This window comes from Colobus angolensis, unplaced genomic scaffold (assembly GCF_000951035.1).
Source record: "Colobus angolensis palliatus isolate OR3802 unplaced genomic scaffold, Cang.pa_1.0 Scaffold616, whole genome shotgun sequence".
In the NCBI taxonomy this organism is placed as follows: Eukaryota; Metazoa; Chordata; class Mammalia; order Primates; family Cercopithecidae; genus Colobus; species Colobus angolensis.
The window spans coordinates 575,109-594,527 of record NW_012119777.1 but is presented as its reverse complement, the minus strand read 5'-3'; the positions used below and the strand labels follow the sequence as shown (position 1 = coordinate 594,527).

Genomic DNA, 19,419 nt, shown 5'->3' with positions numbered 1-19,419 from the left:
ATAAACAATTGTGAAAATGTGTGATTTTCTTCCAGTTTTATGACAGTCATAAAATAGTCTGCTATATGTGTGTTAATCTTCTATTACTCAAAAATGTAGTTTTTATACCTGACTAAAAATGCAACCTTTTCATTCAACACCAAAAAAATTTCATCAATGTACTCCATCCCTATGGTAATTGTCAATAGGCTGTGAATTTGTGTTTTGTTATTTTAAGCAATGTATTTTATATATTTGGAATTTTTCTGATTATGAGTGCCATATATATAATTAAAATGTGTGAATGTATTGAGAAATAGAAAAAAATATTTAAAATCTAATAACAATTATTTGCAATCCTACGGAGAAATTATATAATATAGTCATGTGCCCCGTAATGACCTTTCAGTCAACAGTGGGCCTCATGTGCCACAGCAGTTCCGTAAGATTATAATACCAGTATTTTTGCTGTACCTTGTCTATGTTTAACAAACATAAATACTTACCATTGTGTTACAGTTACCTCAGTATTTAGTAAAGTAGAATGCTGCACAGTTTTGTAGTCTAGGAGCAATAGGCTATTTCACAGGTAGGTAGTAGGCTATACCCTCTAGGTTTATGTAAATACACTATGTGATAGTCACACAATGATGCATTTCTCAGAAAAAAAAAAAAACCCTTATTAAGTGACTCATAACTGTATATAACCTAATCTTTTTTTAATAAACAAACACATGGGCATACATGTGTTCTGATATTTCTTGATACATTTATAAATTAAGATAATGGTTTATATGCAAATGTATGTCTTAAATATTTACTTGCTATTATTCATTATTCTCTATTAAATTATATTTTGTATTAGATTTTAACTTCTAGGAAGCTTGGCTTTCATTATCCATCAAAATAGGCCTGTTGTCATTCTTTTACATATGCTTCCTTAGGTGTATGATTAAAATTACCATATTTTGCTAATTTAATTACTTATTTACTTGTTTCCTTCACCACCTGAACTCCATGATAGTAGGCCTGTGTCTTACGTTTAACTTAATCTTTAACAATCAATACAGGGTTTAGCAAACACCACTTAGTTGTTGATGCTGTGTTGCATTGGTGAATAACATGTCATCATCTTTGTATGTGATGGTTTTTGCTACTATTTCCTATTACTTAACACTTCAGTAACCCTTGATGTATTTTCTTATAAATATATATTGATTCTATCTCTGATTATCTTTATTGATTTCCAGAAATATAAATTATTAAATTTAGAAGGAGGCAAAATAACTGTTGGTCTCCTTGTGTTGGCCAACTGTAGTGGCTGAAGCTGTGGGCTCTGGAATCATACAGACTGGGCTTAGATTTAAGTTCCTAACACTTTATTGCTCTATATTCTTAGAAAAGTCATTAAACTTCATAAGTCTTTAACTTCCTAACCCACAGAAGAAGAGGAAGTAATAAAATCTACCTTTCCAGGTTCTCGCAAAAGTAAATACTGTTAATTCCGGTAAACATATAGCCCAATGCCTAGTACCTGGTCAGCACTAAGCATTTTATTGTCACTATTTTCTAAATTTTGACCTCCAATGTTATTCAGATAACTAATTGTTTTTCAATAAATACATCTAATGCTGTTTGTTCTCTTATTGCTGCCAGATAAATATATCTTTGGTTCTACCCTCATCAAAAGGAAAAAAAATACAACTATTATTCAAAAGTGCAAGAATTCCAAGATATATCTAGTTTCTAGCATCTGACCCCAAACAAGGATTAAGGTCAAAAGACTTTATTTTAGACAGACAGCCTGTTGGCAAACCCAGAATAAAACCACAACCGTAAGGATTATTTGTAAGAGACTTTGTTGCTTTTTTCTTTTCACTTTTCCATTGTAGTTACATTGTAGTTATTTAATCAGAAAATTTTTCCCATCCATACATGATTTGTTTGCTTGTATTTCAGTAGATTTTAAAATTATCTTTGTACTTAATTCTTAATTTAATTTTTGTAGGTGATAAAAATCACATGCACACAAATATGAAATGTTGTACAGGTTTTCATTTTTCCTCCTTGTATTATTTGACTACTCAATCAATTTTACATAAAGTTCTGCTATTTCTTGATTATAGGTCACATTTTCAGATCTTATATGATATATATTACAGTGTGATTATTCTATTTTTTTGTTCTCATTGATCTGTTGAGTAAACTGCACAATTTTACAGCTGTTTAATAAATCTATTATATTAAGCTTTATTATAGTTTGTAACGTATTTATTTTTAGTGTATGTTCTTCAGTTTACTCTTATATCTCTGTTTTTAGAATTATTTTACTAATTACAAAAGAAATGTTACTGGAAACTTAATTAGAAATGTATTAAACCTGCTGGATAATTGAGAGAAACAGACAATTTTAGCCTACTGACTCTTCTGATCCAGAAATACTTATTGACATTTTATGACTTGAGTCATTTCCATCAAGTACAGATTTGAATTTCTGAGTTTAGGAGAAAAACTAAAAATTTTGTTGTTTATTTCATGAAAATATGTTTCCATTTTCTTGTGGTTGAGCAGAATATGAACTGTTTCTCAGGACAGCTTCATTGACTTGAAATTTATAGTTACTCCCTATTTATTTTGGCAATAGGTTTTCTATCATGTCAGATGTTTGGTGTGTTTGTAATTTATCAACATATGCTGAGTTGTTAAAAACTTTTTGTTGTTGTTTTGATTTGTTTTTCAAACATTGAGAAATGTGTTAGACTACTAGTCAGATGCAATTTTTTATACATTGTACAAGCACTAGAGACATGCTAATAAATTTGATTAATGCAATTCCTCTGAGGAAACAAAATACAAAAGAGAAACAGACATGCAATTAACAATTATGACATAAATGGAGAATGTTTGAGGTCACAGAAAAAGACCTGAATAATGCAGTCGGAGGAGATAAGCAAGATTGTCCCTCCCTTCTCCATGAAGCTGTGGGAAATCTAGTCAGGATCAACAATCAAACAATAAAGATTCACCTAAATTCACCTGGGAACATAGAATATATGAGATTATTTTGCCATATAAAATATGTAAGACGACTTGAACCTTCTTCAAAATGGTTCTTTGAAACAGAAATAATAGTAATACTTGTGGGCTCAACTTAGGTAGTAAAACATTGATATATATTAATAATAGTTTTCTACTAATTCATAGCAGAAAATTGTTAAGGTTTGACTTATTCTAAATTTTATGTTTTATATCTTTGTCTACTACTAAGTAACCACAAATAAAAGATAGACAAGAAACAAATGAATTTTACAGAAAATAATTTGAGGTATCTAAATATCTTTAGTTGGCTATTTTCTTTTAAAAATATGAAACTATAACCATGCATATTGTGTTATATTGAATATTATATTTTTATTTTATGCTAGCTTAAAATTATTTCTAAGCTTTTAGTGAAATTGAAACATTAGATAGTAATTTAAAATATCAAATGCCTAAACAACCATAAGAACCATTATTTTAGAACACATATTTTAGAACAGCTAATCAAGAATATCAGTACTTTAAAAAATACTGTATTTTAAAATATTTTTTCCTATTTCTTACCAAGAGCACAATCATCCTTCTGTTCTTTTAGTTAACTGTGGCTTATGGAATCTTGCCATAATATAGAAAAAAATTGTTTTTTATTAAGGAATGTTAAGAGATAGTTTATTGCTGTAATTCAAGGCTGTGAAAATGATAAGGTAAAATAATTACTGGTTCTACCTATTTCACTGTTAAGGAAGGCACAAAGGGAGAGGATTGCTAACCAACTCATACTTGACAATAGACTTCTTTCACTTAAATGGGAAATCAACAATTCACACAAAATTTGACTGAATGCTCCTCAACAAATACCATGTGTCTGAAAGTCACCTGAAAGAAAACCAGCAACTGGATTGGGGTGATAATCCTTTAATCTTCAGTGCCTTGCTATTCCTTGTCTGCAAGGGAGTGCAATCCCTGCTTTCACATATACTTATCCTTGTCCTATAAATTGTGTAACTAAAATGCTGTATCAGTGTGTTGAGTCATGATTTCAATAACTTTCTAAAACTGTCAAATACATACTTATCAACATCTATGTCAGTCCTACTTACAGAGCTCTTAAAGAGGTTATATGCTGTACTGACTATAGTCATCCCTTGTTATCCACAGGAAATTGGTTCCAGGACCCCAGGGATGCCAAAATCTGAAGATGTTCAGTCTCACATAAAATGGTGTAGTATATGCATCTTACCTACACATATCCTCCCATATACCTTAAATTATCTCTAGAATATTTATAATGCCAAATACAACAAAACTACTATGTAAATAGTTGTTATACTGTATTGTTTAGAGAATAATAACGAAGAAATTGTCTACATGTTCAGCATAGATGCAATCAATCATACTTTTTTTCTGAATATTTTTTATCTCCACATGTGAAACCTATGGGTAAGAAAGGCCATCTGTATATGAATAATTAAGAAATATAATGATAAATCATTGATAATACTTTGCTTAGAAAGGTATTTTCTCTCCTGATCCTGGCTGATCTTGTATCACGTTTACTGACACTGTTGTTGTAGACCCAGTTTTTCCAAAACCTTTTCACGAATTTGCTGTGTCTTCACACAGTATACAATGGGGTTCATAAGAGGTGGCACTAGCAAGAAGGCATCCGCAATGAGGATCATGGCCATTGGGGATTTGTGCTTGCCAAAGCGGTGCATGGATGCCAAAGCAATGATGGGTACATAGAAGATAAGCGCCGCACAGATATGGGACACACAGGTGTTGAGGGCCTTGAGCTGCTGCCTATGGGATCCAATTCCCATGACCATCTTCGGGATGAACACATAAGACACAGCAATTAACACACTTTCTGATGTCATACAGAGGGCAAGAAAGAAACCATAGAAGAAGTTGACTGTGTTGCCGGAGCAGGCCAGCTTCCTGACATCCTGATGGAGACAATAGGAATGAGAGAGTAGGCTTTTCCTACAGTATGTCAACCTTTTAAGAGTGAAAGGAAATGGGAGTACTAAGAGCATGCTTTTAATGAGAAACACCAGCCCCATTTTGGCAACTCTGGCACTGGTGAGGATAGAGCTGTACCTCAGAGGGTTGCGTATGGCCAAAAAGCGGTCAAAAGACATGACCAGAAGCACTGAGGACTCCATATCTGTGAATCCATGAATAAAGAATTCTTGAGCAAAGCAAGCATTTGGGGATATTCCCGTGGCATTGAATACAAAGATCCTTAGCATAGTGGGTAAGGAGGAGAAGGACAGGCCCAGGTCAGAGACAGCCAACATGGAAAGGAAACAGTACATGGGTGCATGGAGTGAGGGCTCAGTCCTGATAACAAACAGGATTGTGCAATTGCCTAGGATGGCTACCAAGTACATGAGGCAGATGGGGACAGAGATCCATACATGAGCATGCTCCAATCCTGGCATTCCAATCAGAAAGAAGGTGGTAATCTCAATTTCAGAAGAATTGGGAAGGTGCATGATGAGTCCATTGAAAAGTCTTTATTCTCAGGTCTGAAATGACACTCAATATGGATCTCCTGTGTTCATTTCCCTCCTTTCAGCATGTTTGTCTATGAAATAAAGAAAATGGAATTGTGAAAGACTTATTTCAAGAAATAAAAGAGAGATATTACTTCTAAACAGACTATAATAAAGTCAGATCTTAACTGACAAGGGGAACCAGGAACATGGGTACTTGCATACATCTTTGTTAAATCCTCAGAAAACACACCCACATAAACAGCAGCAACTTTCAAACAAATTCCTCTTGTGTTATTAGGCTTTGCATTACCCCATTTCAACGACAAATTGTATAGAGTCAGAATGGACTGTAGGACCCCCTTCCCTGATCTAGAATGAACCTAGAATAAAAATAAAAGGAAAAAGACTGAGAAACTCCAGGAAGTAGATACTAGTTTTGAAGAATGAAGAAAATCAATGGTTTCTCCAATTTCCAGTCATTTGCTGCAAACATTCATTCAGGCAAGGTGTGATAGGCAAGGTGTTCTTGCGTTGCTATAAGAAATGCCTGAAGATGGGTGACTTACAACGAAAAGAGGTTTAATTGGATTGTGGTTCTACAGGCTCTTAGAGCATGGCACTGGCATCTGGTTGGGCTCTGGGGAGGCCTCAGGGAGCTTTTATTCATGACAGAAGGTGAAGCAGGAACAGGCATGTCACATGGCAAAAACAAAAGTGAGAGAGGGAGGGGAGGTACCACATACTTTTAAATCATCAGATTTTGTGAGATCCCACTCACTCTCAAGAGGACAGTACCAAGCCATAAGAGATCTGTCCCCATGACATAACCACCTCCCACCAACCCTCATCTCCAATGTCAGAAATTCTATTTCAATATGAGATTTGGGTGGGACAAATATCCACACTATATCACCAGGCTCTGAGCTTCTAAAGCTGTTTTTACTCACAAGTTCTTCAAAGGCAGCAGTCCAAAGTAAGGACATAACATACATGGATATGATTGACTATTAACCCTCTCTCATAGCATAGTGAAAACCCCACCTTTTCGTATGATTGTGGATACAATGTCCTTATGTATGACCAATTCATAACGGTGCTCTCCATCTTTGAGGATGGGAGGAGAGAAGAGATTCTTGGACTTTCTCTAAAGTTCAACACACACTTTCACAGCTACAGAGTGGCTCAGTCAACTAAACTATAGCAATATTGGAGACACAGTATGCCACAGATGAAGTGGGTTGGCACTGCCTGGGCCCATTTTTCCCCCTGGAATTATAAGATAAATAGTTGTTCCATAAATCTAGGGCTTTTTCATAGGCCACTGAATCAACTATGTATATTTGAGAGTTTTCATGTGCTTTATGATATTAAACACATCAGAGACAATGACGCTCCAAGATATATAAAGCATATCCATCTCTACCCCTTGGCCTAAAATAAAAGCTTTATTGAGAGGCTAGGGCACTGTAAAAGAACTCTTGACAATTAGGAACAAAACAACAAACTTTTCAACTAGTTTATCCTTCAGAATGAGACTCTCATGAGTCATTAAGGACAAATCCTCTTCTAGAAGACCTGGGCTACCTTCCAAAAAGGATAAATCAGTTGTTTTGTCATGATCTGGATATTAGCCACTCTCTCTCCCCTAAAGTCCACAGGGAAAAAGCGTGCAGAGATTCTTTTGGACAGTGTATCATTAATTCTTTAGCAACTCCAATTAGGTCAGCTCAGAAGTGTCTTGCCCCTTAAAGTCTTCCTTTCTAATCACTCCAAGCAGAGTTCATGTGTCTCTATTGTAATTTGCATTGCAACTCTGTTACAGTACCTCAATTATCTTGTGACTTGCTATTTATGTGTCTGTCATCCACAGTGGCCAATAGAATCATTAAAAGCCCAGTTTGTATCAGACCAATCTTGATATTTTCTGCACCAAGCACAGTTCCTGGCAAATAGCACACATCTAATCATTATTAATTGAATCTTATTAAACTGAATTGATTTCCATTTGACTAAACTGATCTTGAGAATTATTTTTGTTCTGTGTGAGTGACTGAAGCTTCTTTCCCTCTTTCAGAGAAAGTACTATCTATAATTTCTATATGAGGGTGTTCTCTGATTTGAGGATATAAGAGTCTTGCTTTGGCATGATCTTTGTCATTTCCCCATAGCCCAGAGAGCAGAGTGCATTGATGTATTTGCCTTCTAGTTACTCAGCTGTTCAGATCTGTTCCAATGTGAATCTCATGTTGATTCATTATTAATATTAATTTGACATCTATATTAATACATTAGGATTAATGCCTTTCACTCACATAGCATTTTATGTTTTCTTCTGCTAAAATCAATCTTTTCCCAGCCTGGATTTAACCACCTAGCTTTGGAAGATTTCGAAGTTCTGCTTGTTTCCTTTCTCTTTCTTCTTGATACCCTGGGCTTTTCTCTCAACTCCATTCTATATGCCATTGTCAAAGTTATGCTTAATGCCCTTCTTTTTCTCCCATCTGTATGCAAGAATGGTCTAGGTAGTATAATATACATACTACATATTATTTTATGTTTTATATAAAATATACTATGGATCAAATAAACTTCTGTTTAGAGGTTAAATTATCAAAATAAAAATAAGTAAATTAATCAATGATAAAACAATGTTTAATTATATAATCCTTCATTCTTCCAATATTTCCTTTTATGTTTACATTAAAATCTCTACTTCTTACCATAGCTGATAAGGCTCAATAGGAGACCACTAGAAACCTCTTTAGTATACTACAACCACACTCTTTTAGCAGCTCCTCAAACATTCCAACATCTTTCCCTCTCAGGACCACTATACTGCTTTCTTCTCAACTCAAATGTCCTTTCCACAAATATTTGGGTCATTGTTCAAAAGTCATGTCCTCAGAAAGGTCTGCTTTGAACACCCTCACTGCCTCAGTCATACTCCTTCCTTTTGTTCTGGTTCATTTCTTTTAAACAGTCTTATCTATTTAAGTGTTTATAATAAGAAGGAAAATCCAATTCTATCACTATATTGTTTTGTGTGCCTCTGCCACACGATAGACCTTCATTAAATACTTTTAGATATAAGAGAATGACTAAATAATCTCTATTAAGACAACATTAATATATTTTTGATATAATGAGATCAATTCCATATTTATAAAATGTATCTTATTAAAAGATCTTGTGGTAAGCATTAGTTTAAATAATGTTATTGACTTGGCACAGTGGCTCATACTTGTAATCCCAGTGTTTTGGGAAGCTGAGGCAGGATGATCCCTTGAGTCCAGGGATTTGAGACTAGCCTGGGAAATATAGGGAGACCTTGTCTCTACAAAATTAAAAAAAATTAAAATAAAGTAATACTCTTTATAAAATATTAAAAATATTTCAATGTTAGTGCAATATACAGAATAAATAAAATACAGAAATACAATCAATAAGATTGCTCATTATCCTTTGCATATGTCATTATAAAATTAATTAAGTGCTTTATTTTACCTCCAAATGCTAAGGTGTAGGGAAAGTAGACATAAAAGTAAGTGGGTTAAAAGAGAAAATAGAAAAATAAGAGAGATAGGCATTAATTTTTATTACATTATGCTAGATGTTTTATATCTGCTATTTCATTCAATCCTCACATGGTAGTATTATTCCTGATTTACAAATCTGAAAACTGAAGCATAGAGACATTAAATTCTCAAAGAACAGATATTATTATGAACACATGCAATTTGAATAGATGTTCTTTGAGTCTAAGCTTTTTAAACTATGTCTTGCTTCCTATCTCATGTTAATTAATATGTTAAAATGTTTAGAATGCAAAGAAATTGCATTCTAATTGAGGATATGTACAAGTTAGGATACAGTGTGCAATATAAATGTTAAGGAAGGCCGAAGCGTTGGCCTTTATTACATGTCAGTTTCATCACCCTGTAGAGTCTCCTCTAGAGGGATTTTAATCAATAAATGTCATTTCTATCACATTTCTGAAAAAAATACATCAAATAAGAGGAAAAAAATGCCCATAATGATTGTTGGTAGCAAAATTCAGCAAACGGAGCCACCTCTGAGACAGAAAGGTCAGTACCTGCTAAGCCAGATCAGGAGGTAAAGAAGGTGAAAGACAGCTGCAGCCTTGTAAAGCTGAGGGGAGAAAGAAGAGAGGGTAACTAATTTTAAGAGAGGAGTGAGAAGAAAACATTGGGAACCATTACTATGTGCTAGACTAGAGTTTTTGCTAAATTATTTTTATATTCAAATATTTCTGCTTTCCAAATCAGTTCATTTCACTTGTTTAAACTTGAAGATATATATTTATGTATAGAGCTCTGTGGCATTATTTATGAACAGGAAGTAGTAAAATAGCAAAATTACTTTGAGAATAAGAGGTAGAGTTGGCAAACCCCTAATCAGTCGAAAACATAATAAACCTCCCATTAGCCATATATATAATTCCCCAAGTACAGTATCTTATGTAGAAAGTTTACTCAAATATTTTTAATTAAATTGATTTTGTAAAGGAAGATTCAGATTTTACTACTAACAAGTATTAAAATTCAGCATCATCTAAGGATGCTTTTCTTAGATGATGTCTTAAATTCTTTATACACATCATTACAATTCTTTATATACATCAACAACCCGGTTATGCCAAATGGCATAACCGGGTTGTTCTCTGGTCCCTGTTCCAAAGTTCTTAGAATTACTTGAAACCATAACGTCATCTCACCTGCTCTTTCTTCCAAAACTGAAGCCCCCACCTCTGATTCCAGTGTAGTGGCTAGAATCCTGTTACCTATGGACTGACTTCCAACCTTGCGAAGTCTGCTTTTCTGTTCTTTGCTGGGGCGGATCATTTGTTCTGCTGTCAGAGTTGTCCTATTTCCCAATCCCTATCCCACAAAGAGTTCTGAGTCTACCTAGCATTTTCTCTAACTGTGAATAAACAATTTCATGATTTCTGAGATGAACAATAGATAGGTGAAGTGAAGTGAACAGTGCCAACGTCAAAGGATAGTAGTAAGATTTAGTGTCTGGACACAGTGGCTCATGCCTGTAATTCCAGCCCTTTGGTAGCACAAGGTGGGAAGATCACTTGAGGTCAGGCATTTGAGATCAGCCTGGGCAATATAGGGAGACCGTATCTCTACAAAAAAATAAAAATAGTTATCCAGGCATGGTGGCACATGACTGACTATAGTCCTAGCTACCCAGGAGGGTCACTTGAGCCTAGTAGTTTTAATCTGGAGGAAGCTATGATCGCACCACTGTACTCCAGGCTGAGCGACACAGTGAGACCCCATCTTGGGGAAAAAGTAAAAGGAGATTAGGTGCCTTTTAAAATTTCCACAACTTCTCCAAATTTTAGTGAAAGTCTCCTCTTGTCTGGCAAAGATAACTCCAAGATAAACTTCCTGCACTTCCCATTGAAACCGTATTGTTTGTTTGTTTTTTACCACTAAGTTCCACCTATGTCAAAATTTTGGAGTTTCTATTACAGCCACCCTCATTTATGTTCCTTCCAAGTCTCAGTTCTTAGAACACTGATATTTCAGACACACTTGAGGACATAAAGCCATATTACAAGACAATATTATGGTATGGCCCTATTTTACTTACCATTTAATCACATAGAGAAACAGAAATAGTTTATTCTAGCGCTTTCTCTGCCTCAGTGGCCCATGTCTGCTTGCCAAGGCTTTTATCTACACACCATTGATTCCTTGATCTGTCTTCTGAGTTTTGCTCTCATGGGACACCAATCCCTCCAGCTCTGCCACCCTCTGTAAACAAATTATTTCACTGAAACATTTCCTGGAAATTCCCAGAAGAGACCCTGGGTCAGGATCAGATCACAGCTTTTACTCACTGGTTCCCAACAAGGCATTGCTATGGTCAGACTGGGATGGACTAAAAGTTTTGAACTAAACACTTTAAAGAGAGTCTACTTAGAGGTTAGGAAAAGCAGTTGAGGCTACCAAGAAATCACGTAACCCTAGATTAATCGATATTTTAGGTTCATGTTTCTTTGCTGCTGCTTCTTTTTTCTTGAATCAACGAGGTGTTTTCCCTTTTTTATGAATAAAATATAATTTACACATGGTAAGATGGATAAACACAAAGTGTATAGCTAAATGGATTTTTATTCACTTATGCAAACAAGTAACATTAAAAAAGAGGATTGCTAAAAACTCAAAATCTGAATATGCTTTTTTATTTTTTTTATTTTAGTCCTGCTACTTGTTTTGTTGTGTCTTTTTAAACTTTCCTACTACATGTAAATACATTAAGATGGCTGTTTCTTCTTGATGAATTGACCTTTCATCATTGCAAAATGTCTCTTTTTCCCTTGGTAATATGTCTTACTTTAAAGTCCATGTTTGCATAGTATGGCCACACTGACCATATATATTCATATGCATAATATATCTTTTTATATCCCTTTACTCTTATCCTATCCTTATATTTGAAGTGTATTTTATAATCAGCATGTGTGTAAATATGTGTGCGTGTGTGTGTGTGTGTGTATATATATATATATATATTTTTTAGATGGAGTCTCACTCTGTCACTGGGTTGGAGTGCAGTGGCATGATCTCAGCTCATTGCAACCTCCAGCTCTCTGGTTCAGGCAATTCTCCTGCCTCAGCCTCCTGAGTAACTGGGATTACAGACACATGCCACCATGCCCAGCTAATTTTTGTATTTTCAGTAGAGACAGGGTTTTAACATGTTGGCCAGGATGGCCTCGATCTCCTGACCTCATGATCTGTCCACCTCGGCCTCCCAAAGTGTTGGGATTACACGTGTGAGCCACCACGCCTGGCCTATGTTTTTAATCCATTGTGACAAGTGCTATTTTGTAATTGAGGTCATACTATTATATCAAAACATTTATTTTTATGATTATCTTTGTCTTACTTATTTTCTCCATCTTTTTCTTTTCTTTGTTATAGCTTTCTCACTTATTTTGAAACTAAGAATCAAATAAAATCAAGTATGTTTCAGTATTCTATTTTATTTCCTCAACTGGCTTTTTAGCTGCTTTTTCAAAACAGAGTTGATCCTTAGAGTATGAATCCTGAACTTACTAAGGTAGTCTACCATAAACAAATATTATATTGTATGATATGTAATGCAAGAAGCCTTTAATAATGTGTTTCCATTTAACTCATATTTATCCTGTATGTAATTATTGTTAAGTACATATTTCTACCTACGTTGCAAACCTCTCTATACATTGTAATTCTTAAATGGTAAATAATTTTCCAACAATTAAGTAAATATAAAAAAAGTTTCTATTTTCTCGTGTATTCACCCCTTTGTCATTTTTTATTCTTTTCTGTTCATTCCAGTTTCCTCTTTGTATTATTTTATTTTGCCTAAAACTTTTCTTTAGCATTTATTGTGTGAAAGTCTAATGGCTATGAATTTTCTTAGGCTTTGTCTGTCTGTAAACATATATATTTTACTGTCCTTTTGAAAAATAATTTTGAGAAATTTGAATTCCAGGTTGACAAATGTTTTTCTTAGTACTTTCAAAAGATAAATCTATTGTTTTAAGTATGACATTGCTTTTCATGAGACATTGGCTGTCATTCTAACCATTATTTCTCTACATGTATATCTTTCTCCCCTCTTATTTTAATATTTCTCTGTTTTTCTTTGGTTTTCTGGATTCGACTATAATGTGTCTATATGTTAATTTCTTTGTGTTTATCCTGTTTGGGGTTGTTTGCTGTGGCTCTCTTTTCAAACATAAAGGGCTCATTCCTCTCAGAGTTTCAGTTTAAATCTTTCTTGTACCTACTCTTCTTTTATTGTCCTGCAGAAAATTGTTCTGTTCAGGACTTTCTCATTGTTTCTATGGGGATTAGTGTATTTAATATCTTTCCACATTCTGATAAGGGATGTTGAATCTCTGGATTATAGTAACAAAAATAATGTTAAAAGAATATTTTTTGCTGGGCGCGGTGGCTCAAGCCTGTAATCCCAGCACTTTGGGAGGCCGAGACGGGTGGATCACGAGGTCAGGAGATCGAGACCATCCTGGCTAACGCGGTGAAACCCCGTCTCTACTAAAAAAATACAAAAAACTAGCCGGGCGAGGTGGCAGGTGCCTGTAGTCCCAGCTACTCATGAGGCTGAGGCAGGAGAATGGCATAAACCCGGGAGGCGGAGCTTGCAATGAGCTGAGATCCGGCCACTGCCTTCCAGCCTGGGCGACAGAGCGAGACTCCGTCTCAAAAAAAAAAAAAAAGAATATTTTTTATCGTTAGCATTATTTATCTTCCTCAAAAGTGCCCGTGGATATGTTTTTTAATATACAGGGGACATTTACTTACCTCCTCCATATGAAGAAATCGAAACCTATCTATACCAGAAGTCACCGGATCTACTATTTAAAGTAGAATTTATTAGAAATTTAAGAAATCTCTCTCTCTCTCTCTTTCTCTCTCTCTCTCTCTCTCTTTGTGTGTGTGTGTGTGTGTGTGTGTGTGTGTGTTCCTTCAGGAAAAACAACTGTAAGAATGTGAAGGAAGCTTTATTAGTTAGAAAGGTAATTTGACAGTCAAGGCAGCAGCAATTGAGGCCTCTGTCAGTGTTACAGAAAAGTCTGGAACTGGAATAGCCCTTCAGGATTATCCTAAATTGAAGCAAAGTCTTTGTACCCTTGCATTAACCAGTAACTGAATGTGGCCTGCCCACCAACAAAGGTTATAAACTGGGTGAGGCAAGTTCATTTTGATCGGAATGATTTCAGGAAAGGGCTTATCTGTATTCCCACAGCAGCCCCAAATCCAGGAATCTGGGAGCTGATGTCTCAGTTCTGAATTAAGGCTGACAGAGAAATTCACTGCATAATTTATTGCAGTCTAGTCTTGTATCACTCAAATTCAACTGTTTCATTTGGGAATAGCTCTTCCTGTGTTTGTGTTGTTTATTTGCCCAAGAAGAAGACACAATCATGAAAAGTTTGTGAATGAACTACAACATACATCACTGAAGCTGTTCCTGAAACCTCAACTGATCTTATCATCTGCCATCTCTATAATCCATTCTAAATTCTTCTTTAGTAAAGACTACAACCATTATTGCATAGGTTCCTTTCATGGTAGAGTGACCAGATCCTTTTCTCAAAGGGTAAAAATGTCTCTATAGAATGACCTTTTCAGGCTATGGCTATTGCACTTGCTAATTTATCACCAAAATTTGCCAGGATAGTACCAAGAGACAACCAGTCAACTATCTGGGTACTGAACATATTCTTCCATTCCTTCATTGTTTATTAGAAGTCATATCATTTCTTGATGATCAAGAATTAATTAATTACCCCATCAGGCTAATGACTTCTTTCCTTGCTAGCTTGTTTTTGAGCTTAGAGAAGATCAAAGTTATTAGACGAGAGCTTAACATAAATTTTATTTATTTTATTTTTAAATTAATTGAAAGATCCTCACAATTTGTCTCCCACTCTGAAAATGAGGATCTTCAGCTCAACAGAACCTAAATTGCAGAAATGGGAAATGAAAATTTCCCAAGTAGGTCACCAGAAATGAAGACAAGTGGGACTACTCTTAATTTCAGCTCTTTTGTTCCCAAGTACATTTATTCTAATTATTGCACTCAGAGCTATATATAATGATTGTTGGTATGTTGTACATGATGCATCTGGGGTATGCTGTCTCATCCTCACTAATATCATCTCTAAGGTGGAGACTCAACTATACCTGTTCTATTTTTGTGCCAGCTTTTGAGCCCATGATACAAACATGGTTTTGTGCCTACTGTGGCAAGTATTCTAAAATGTGTCTCTTTTCATAAAGTGATATAACATAATGTCCTATGCTGGTGGATCAAACCCTATGTAAGCCCTGAGATACTAGGTTTGTCTATGACCCTTCAAGAAAATAAAACAAATCTACACCCATCATATGTGTCAATTTCTATCAAGTTCATTTGCTGCCTTTTATAGGGTAGAATAATCTTCCATTAAGTGGACATTTTCTACTCAAGGAGTGATGCTACATTGGGCAGTTAACATTGTTTTCTATCATTGCCAGGTTTATGTTTAGTAGAAAGAGAAGTTATATCAGCCTTGTTGAGTGGGAAACTATGCTTTGCGTCTATGCAGTTTTCATCCTGCCACTATAGCTACTTCAAATAGGAGCCCATTATGCCACCACTGACATTGCTTATATCAGAAGCTAGCTAATATAAATTGTCAGGTCCACTCAGTGTTCTTTATAGTTTAGGTTCTTTTCCATTATGTGTAGACTGTGATGAACATTGATCTGTTATATAAAGATCTTCAAACTTTGTTCTAACTTCTAGAACCATCCACATGCCACTTTGTCCCTCTCCCTCTTTGTCACTCGTATTCCAATCTTTCTCCTTCCAACAGCCTGACCAATTAGCCAAGTTACCCATCATTAACAATAAGTTGAATTTTTGCATATTCTTACATAGAGCCACCTCTTTTTATACAAAGAGGATGAGTAGGTCCATCAGTTGATTTGTCCACTGGATACTTTTCTCCTAAGCAGTATCTTTCAAGGTCACTCCATAATGGATCACTAACACGTCTACAGTTCATTTTTGGCATGCCAACTTTACTCATTTATGAACTAACTTGGCCTTCATCCCCCACCAGCTGGTCATAAGGGATCATCCATGTAGCTACAGGTGTAAACTTAGGGAAAGTGCACCACATTGCAATAGTAGTGCACTAACATCAGTGGATTTTGCATCACCTCTTTGTGTTCTTTCAGTTGTGCTTGATGGTCTTACTTGTGTCTTAGCATGGGCATACGTCTTTCTGTTATGTGGTAGAATTAGCACTCAAAGTGTAGCATATGCTGCCTCCAGGGTTTCAGGAGGTCACTACATGTGGTACTTTGTTCTTGGTGGTAAAACATTTTTAAAAAAGCATTAGTTTGTCCATTAATTCAGAGATGCTATCCCAATTTTTCCTATACCACGAGATCCCTAAAAACTTCTCTAATATTTAAGATTCGTACATTTTTTGTATGGGTGTTTATCTCTAGCCTTTCCCACCTAAGGAGCACTGTGTTTTGACAAGAATGCCAATATACTTACTTTTCATGCTCATCTACCTGATTAATGTATTGTCGTTTATATAGCGGTCAAGAAAATGTTATGCAAAATATCCAAATAAAATAAGCATTTTCAAATTATAGATTTATTATAAAAGATGGAAGAGAATATATTTGCCACATCAAATACCACATACTTTACAATTGAATCCAGGTTAATCTTCCCTGGTTAAAACACTGCACCTTACACAGAACTTTAAATTGGTGTTTCTACTTGGTCAAGATTGGAGTCCATGGTAGTCCTCCATGACGCTTTTCTTTACACACATAAAAGTAGCCAGTAAGAGAATCCACTTTACAGAGAATGCTCTATTTATAAAGAAATCTTGTGAGTTATCTTTCCTCTGGGTATTATTACAGTTCACTTCAGATGAAAATTTTAACAATAACTTGCTACAGCATGTCAGGGACCATCAACATTTCATCTGTAACTAGTGATGTGGTTCTTATTGTGGTGCATACAGCGATGAATCCACCTCCAGAATTTCTTCTTGGCAATCTGTTTTCTAGAATCTTTTATGGCACCAACTGGCTTAGGTTGGGTTATTTGGAAACAGAATCTGTGATGGAGATTTTTGTGAAAATTATCTAATAAAAGGATGCTCTCAAAATAACAGGAGTAAGGAAAGTGCAATAGGACAGTAGATGAGAGATAAGCAATGAAATGATTTTGCTTTGAGAATGTCAATCTGGTCTCATGAGGAACTCTAAAACATAGGTTGGACCACAGAATTTGTCTAATTTTGAGGCAAGAGGACAGCCTTTTGCATCTCAGATTCAGTAAACCATTTGCTACTGGTTCCCCCAAGCTGTGGGACATAACTTTCTAAGTAAGGCAGCTCCCAGTAAGCTCAAGGTAATTCTCATGGGATAGGATAGAAACAGTTTTGAGCCATTATCAGCCAACATTCACAGCATCTGTGGCATTGATGAGTCACTCTAGTGAGGGACATCTGGGCAAGGCACCAACAGTACACACACATGTGACAATGTTAGAAATGTAGGATATTTGAGATACATTTATCTCCTTTTGCCCTTTGTGTAATTTTTGGCATGTCTTTTAAACTCTACATGTACTTAACATTTATATGACATTACTATTATTAGTTTTGTGATCCTATTTGTTTATATTTTCTTTATTCTCTGAAATTTTGAGTTTCCATTAGTGAATATTTTATTCTGCTTGGACAACCTTCTATTATTGTTAGTAGTAGTAATATTAATATTAAAAATTGCACCATTATTTTGTATTTTATGTTGTTAACAAATTATATTTTTGTTTCCAAAAAGTCATGTGACTCTGATGAATAAACATATATATTTATATATCTATCTTTTATTTCTTGGTGTTGTACATCTTGTAGGTTTGGAAAAATTTATAATGCTGCGTATCCACTTGTTATAGTTTCTTTTTTTTTTTTTTTTTTTTTTTTTTTTTTTGAGACGGAGTCTTGCTCTGTCGCCCGGGCTGGAGTGGTGCAGTGGCCGGATCTCAGCTCACTGCAAGCTCCGCCTCCCGGGTTTACGCCATTCTCCTGCCTCAGCCTCCCGAGTAGCTGGGACTAAAGGCGCCCGCCACCTCGCCCGGCTAGTTTTTTTGTATTTTTTAGTAGAGACGGGGTTTCACCGTGTTAGCCAGGATGGTCTCGATCTCCTGACCTCGTGATCCGCCCGTCTCGGCCTCCCAAAGTGCTGGGATTACAGTCTTGAGCCACCGCGCCCGGCGTATAGTTTCATACAGAGTAGTTTCACTGTCCTAAAAATCTTCTGTGCTCTGCCAATTGTACTCCACTCTCATTCTAAACTTCTGAAAACCACTGAAGTTTTTGATGTCTTCATTATTCCAGAATTACATGTACTTGAAATCATATGATATGTAGACTTTTCAGATTAACTTCTTTCAATTAGTAATATTCACTTAAATTTCCTGGATGTCTATTCATGGGTTGATAGCTAATTTCTTTTTAGCAATTACTGCTATCTCGTTGCCTAGATGTAGCACAGTTTATTTATTCATTCATCTGCTGAAGGATATTTTGGATGCTTCCAAGTTTTGGCCAGTGTGAATAAAGCTGCTATAAAAGTCTATGTCTAGAGTTTTCTCTAGAAATACATTTTCAACTCCTTTGGGTGAATATTAAAGAGCAAATTTTCTGAATTATATGTAAGAATTTGTATAAAGAAACTGCAAAATTGTCTTCTAAAAATGACAGGGACATTTTCCGTTCCTGTGATTGATGAATTAGAGTTCTTGTTGCTCCACATCCTCACCAGAATTTGGTGTTGTCAACATTCTCAAGTTTGGTCATTCTGATAGGTGTGTAGTGGTATTTTATTATTATTTTTATTTGCATTTCCCTGATATATGATCTGCAACATTCTTTTGTATGTTTATTTTGCCATCTATCTATCTCTCCATTGAGGTTTCTGTTAATATCTTTGACACACTTTTTTCTTTTCAACTTTTATTTTGCAATCAAAGGGTAGATGTATAGGTTTGTTACAAAGGTATACTGTGTGATGCCGAGGTTTGGAGTACCGATGAATCTGTCACCCAGATGACCATAGCACACAATAGGTAGTTTTTCAATCCTTGTCCCACTGTTCCCTCCCTCCTTATATTCCCCAGTGTCTATCATTCTCATCTTTATGTCCATACGTACCTAGTATTTAGCTCCCACTTATAAGTGAGAACACAGTATTTGGTTTTTTGTTGCTGTGTTAATTTGCTTAGGATAATGACTTCCAGATGCATCCATGTTACTCCAGAGGAC

At 35.4% G+C, this 19,419-nt stretch overlaps 2 protein-coding genes across 2 annotated transcripts in view; one reads left to right on the top strand and one right to left on the bottom strand.

The window, feature by feature from the left end:
* Nucleotides 1-19,419, top strand: part of MMP26 (matrix metallopeptidase 26) — a 253,853-nt gene that overhangs the window by 139,971 nt on the left and 94,463 nt on the right. The window lies entirely within an intron of this gene.
* Nucleotides 4,572-5,519, bottom strand: LOC105527334 (olfactory receptor 51A7-like). Its single transcript, XM_011963628.1, has one exon. The coding sequence runs from the start codon at nt 5,517-5,519 to the stop codon at nt 4,572-4,574; it is 948 nt and encodes a 315-aa protein (XP_011819018.1).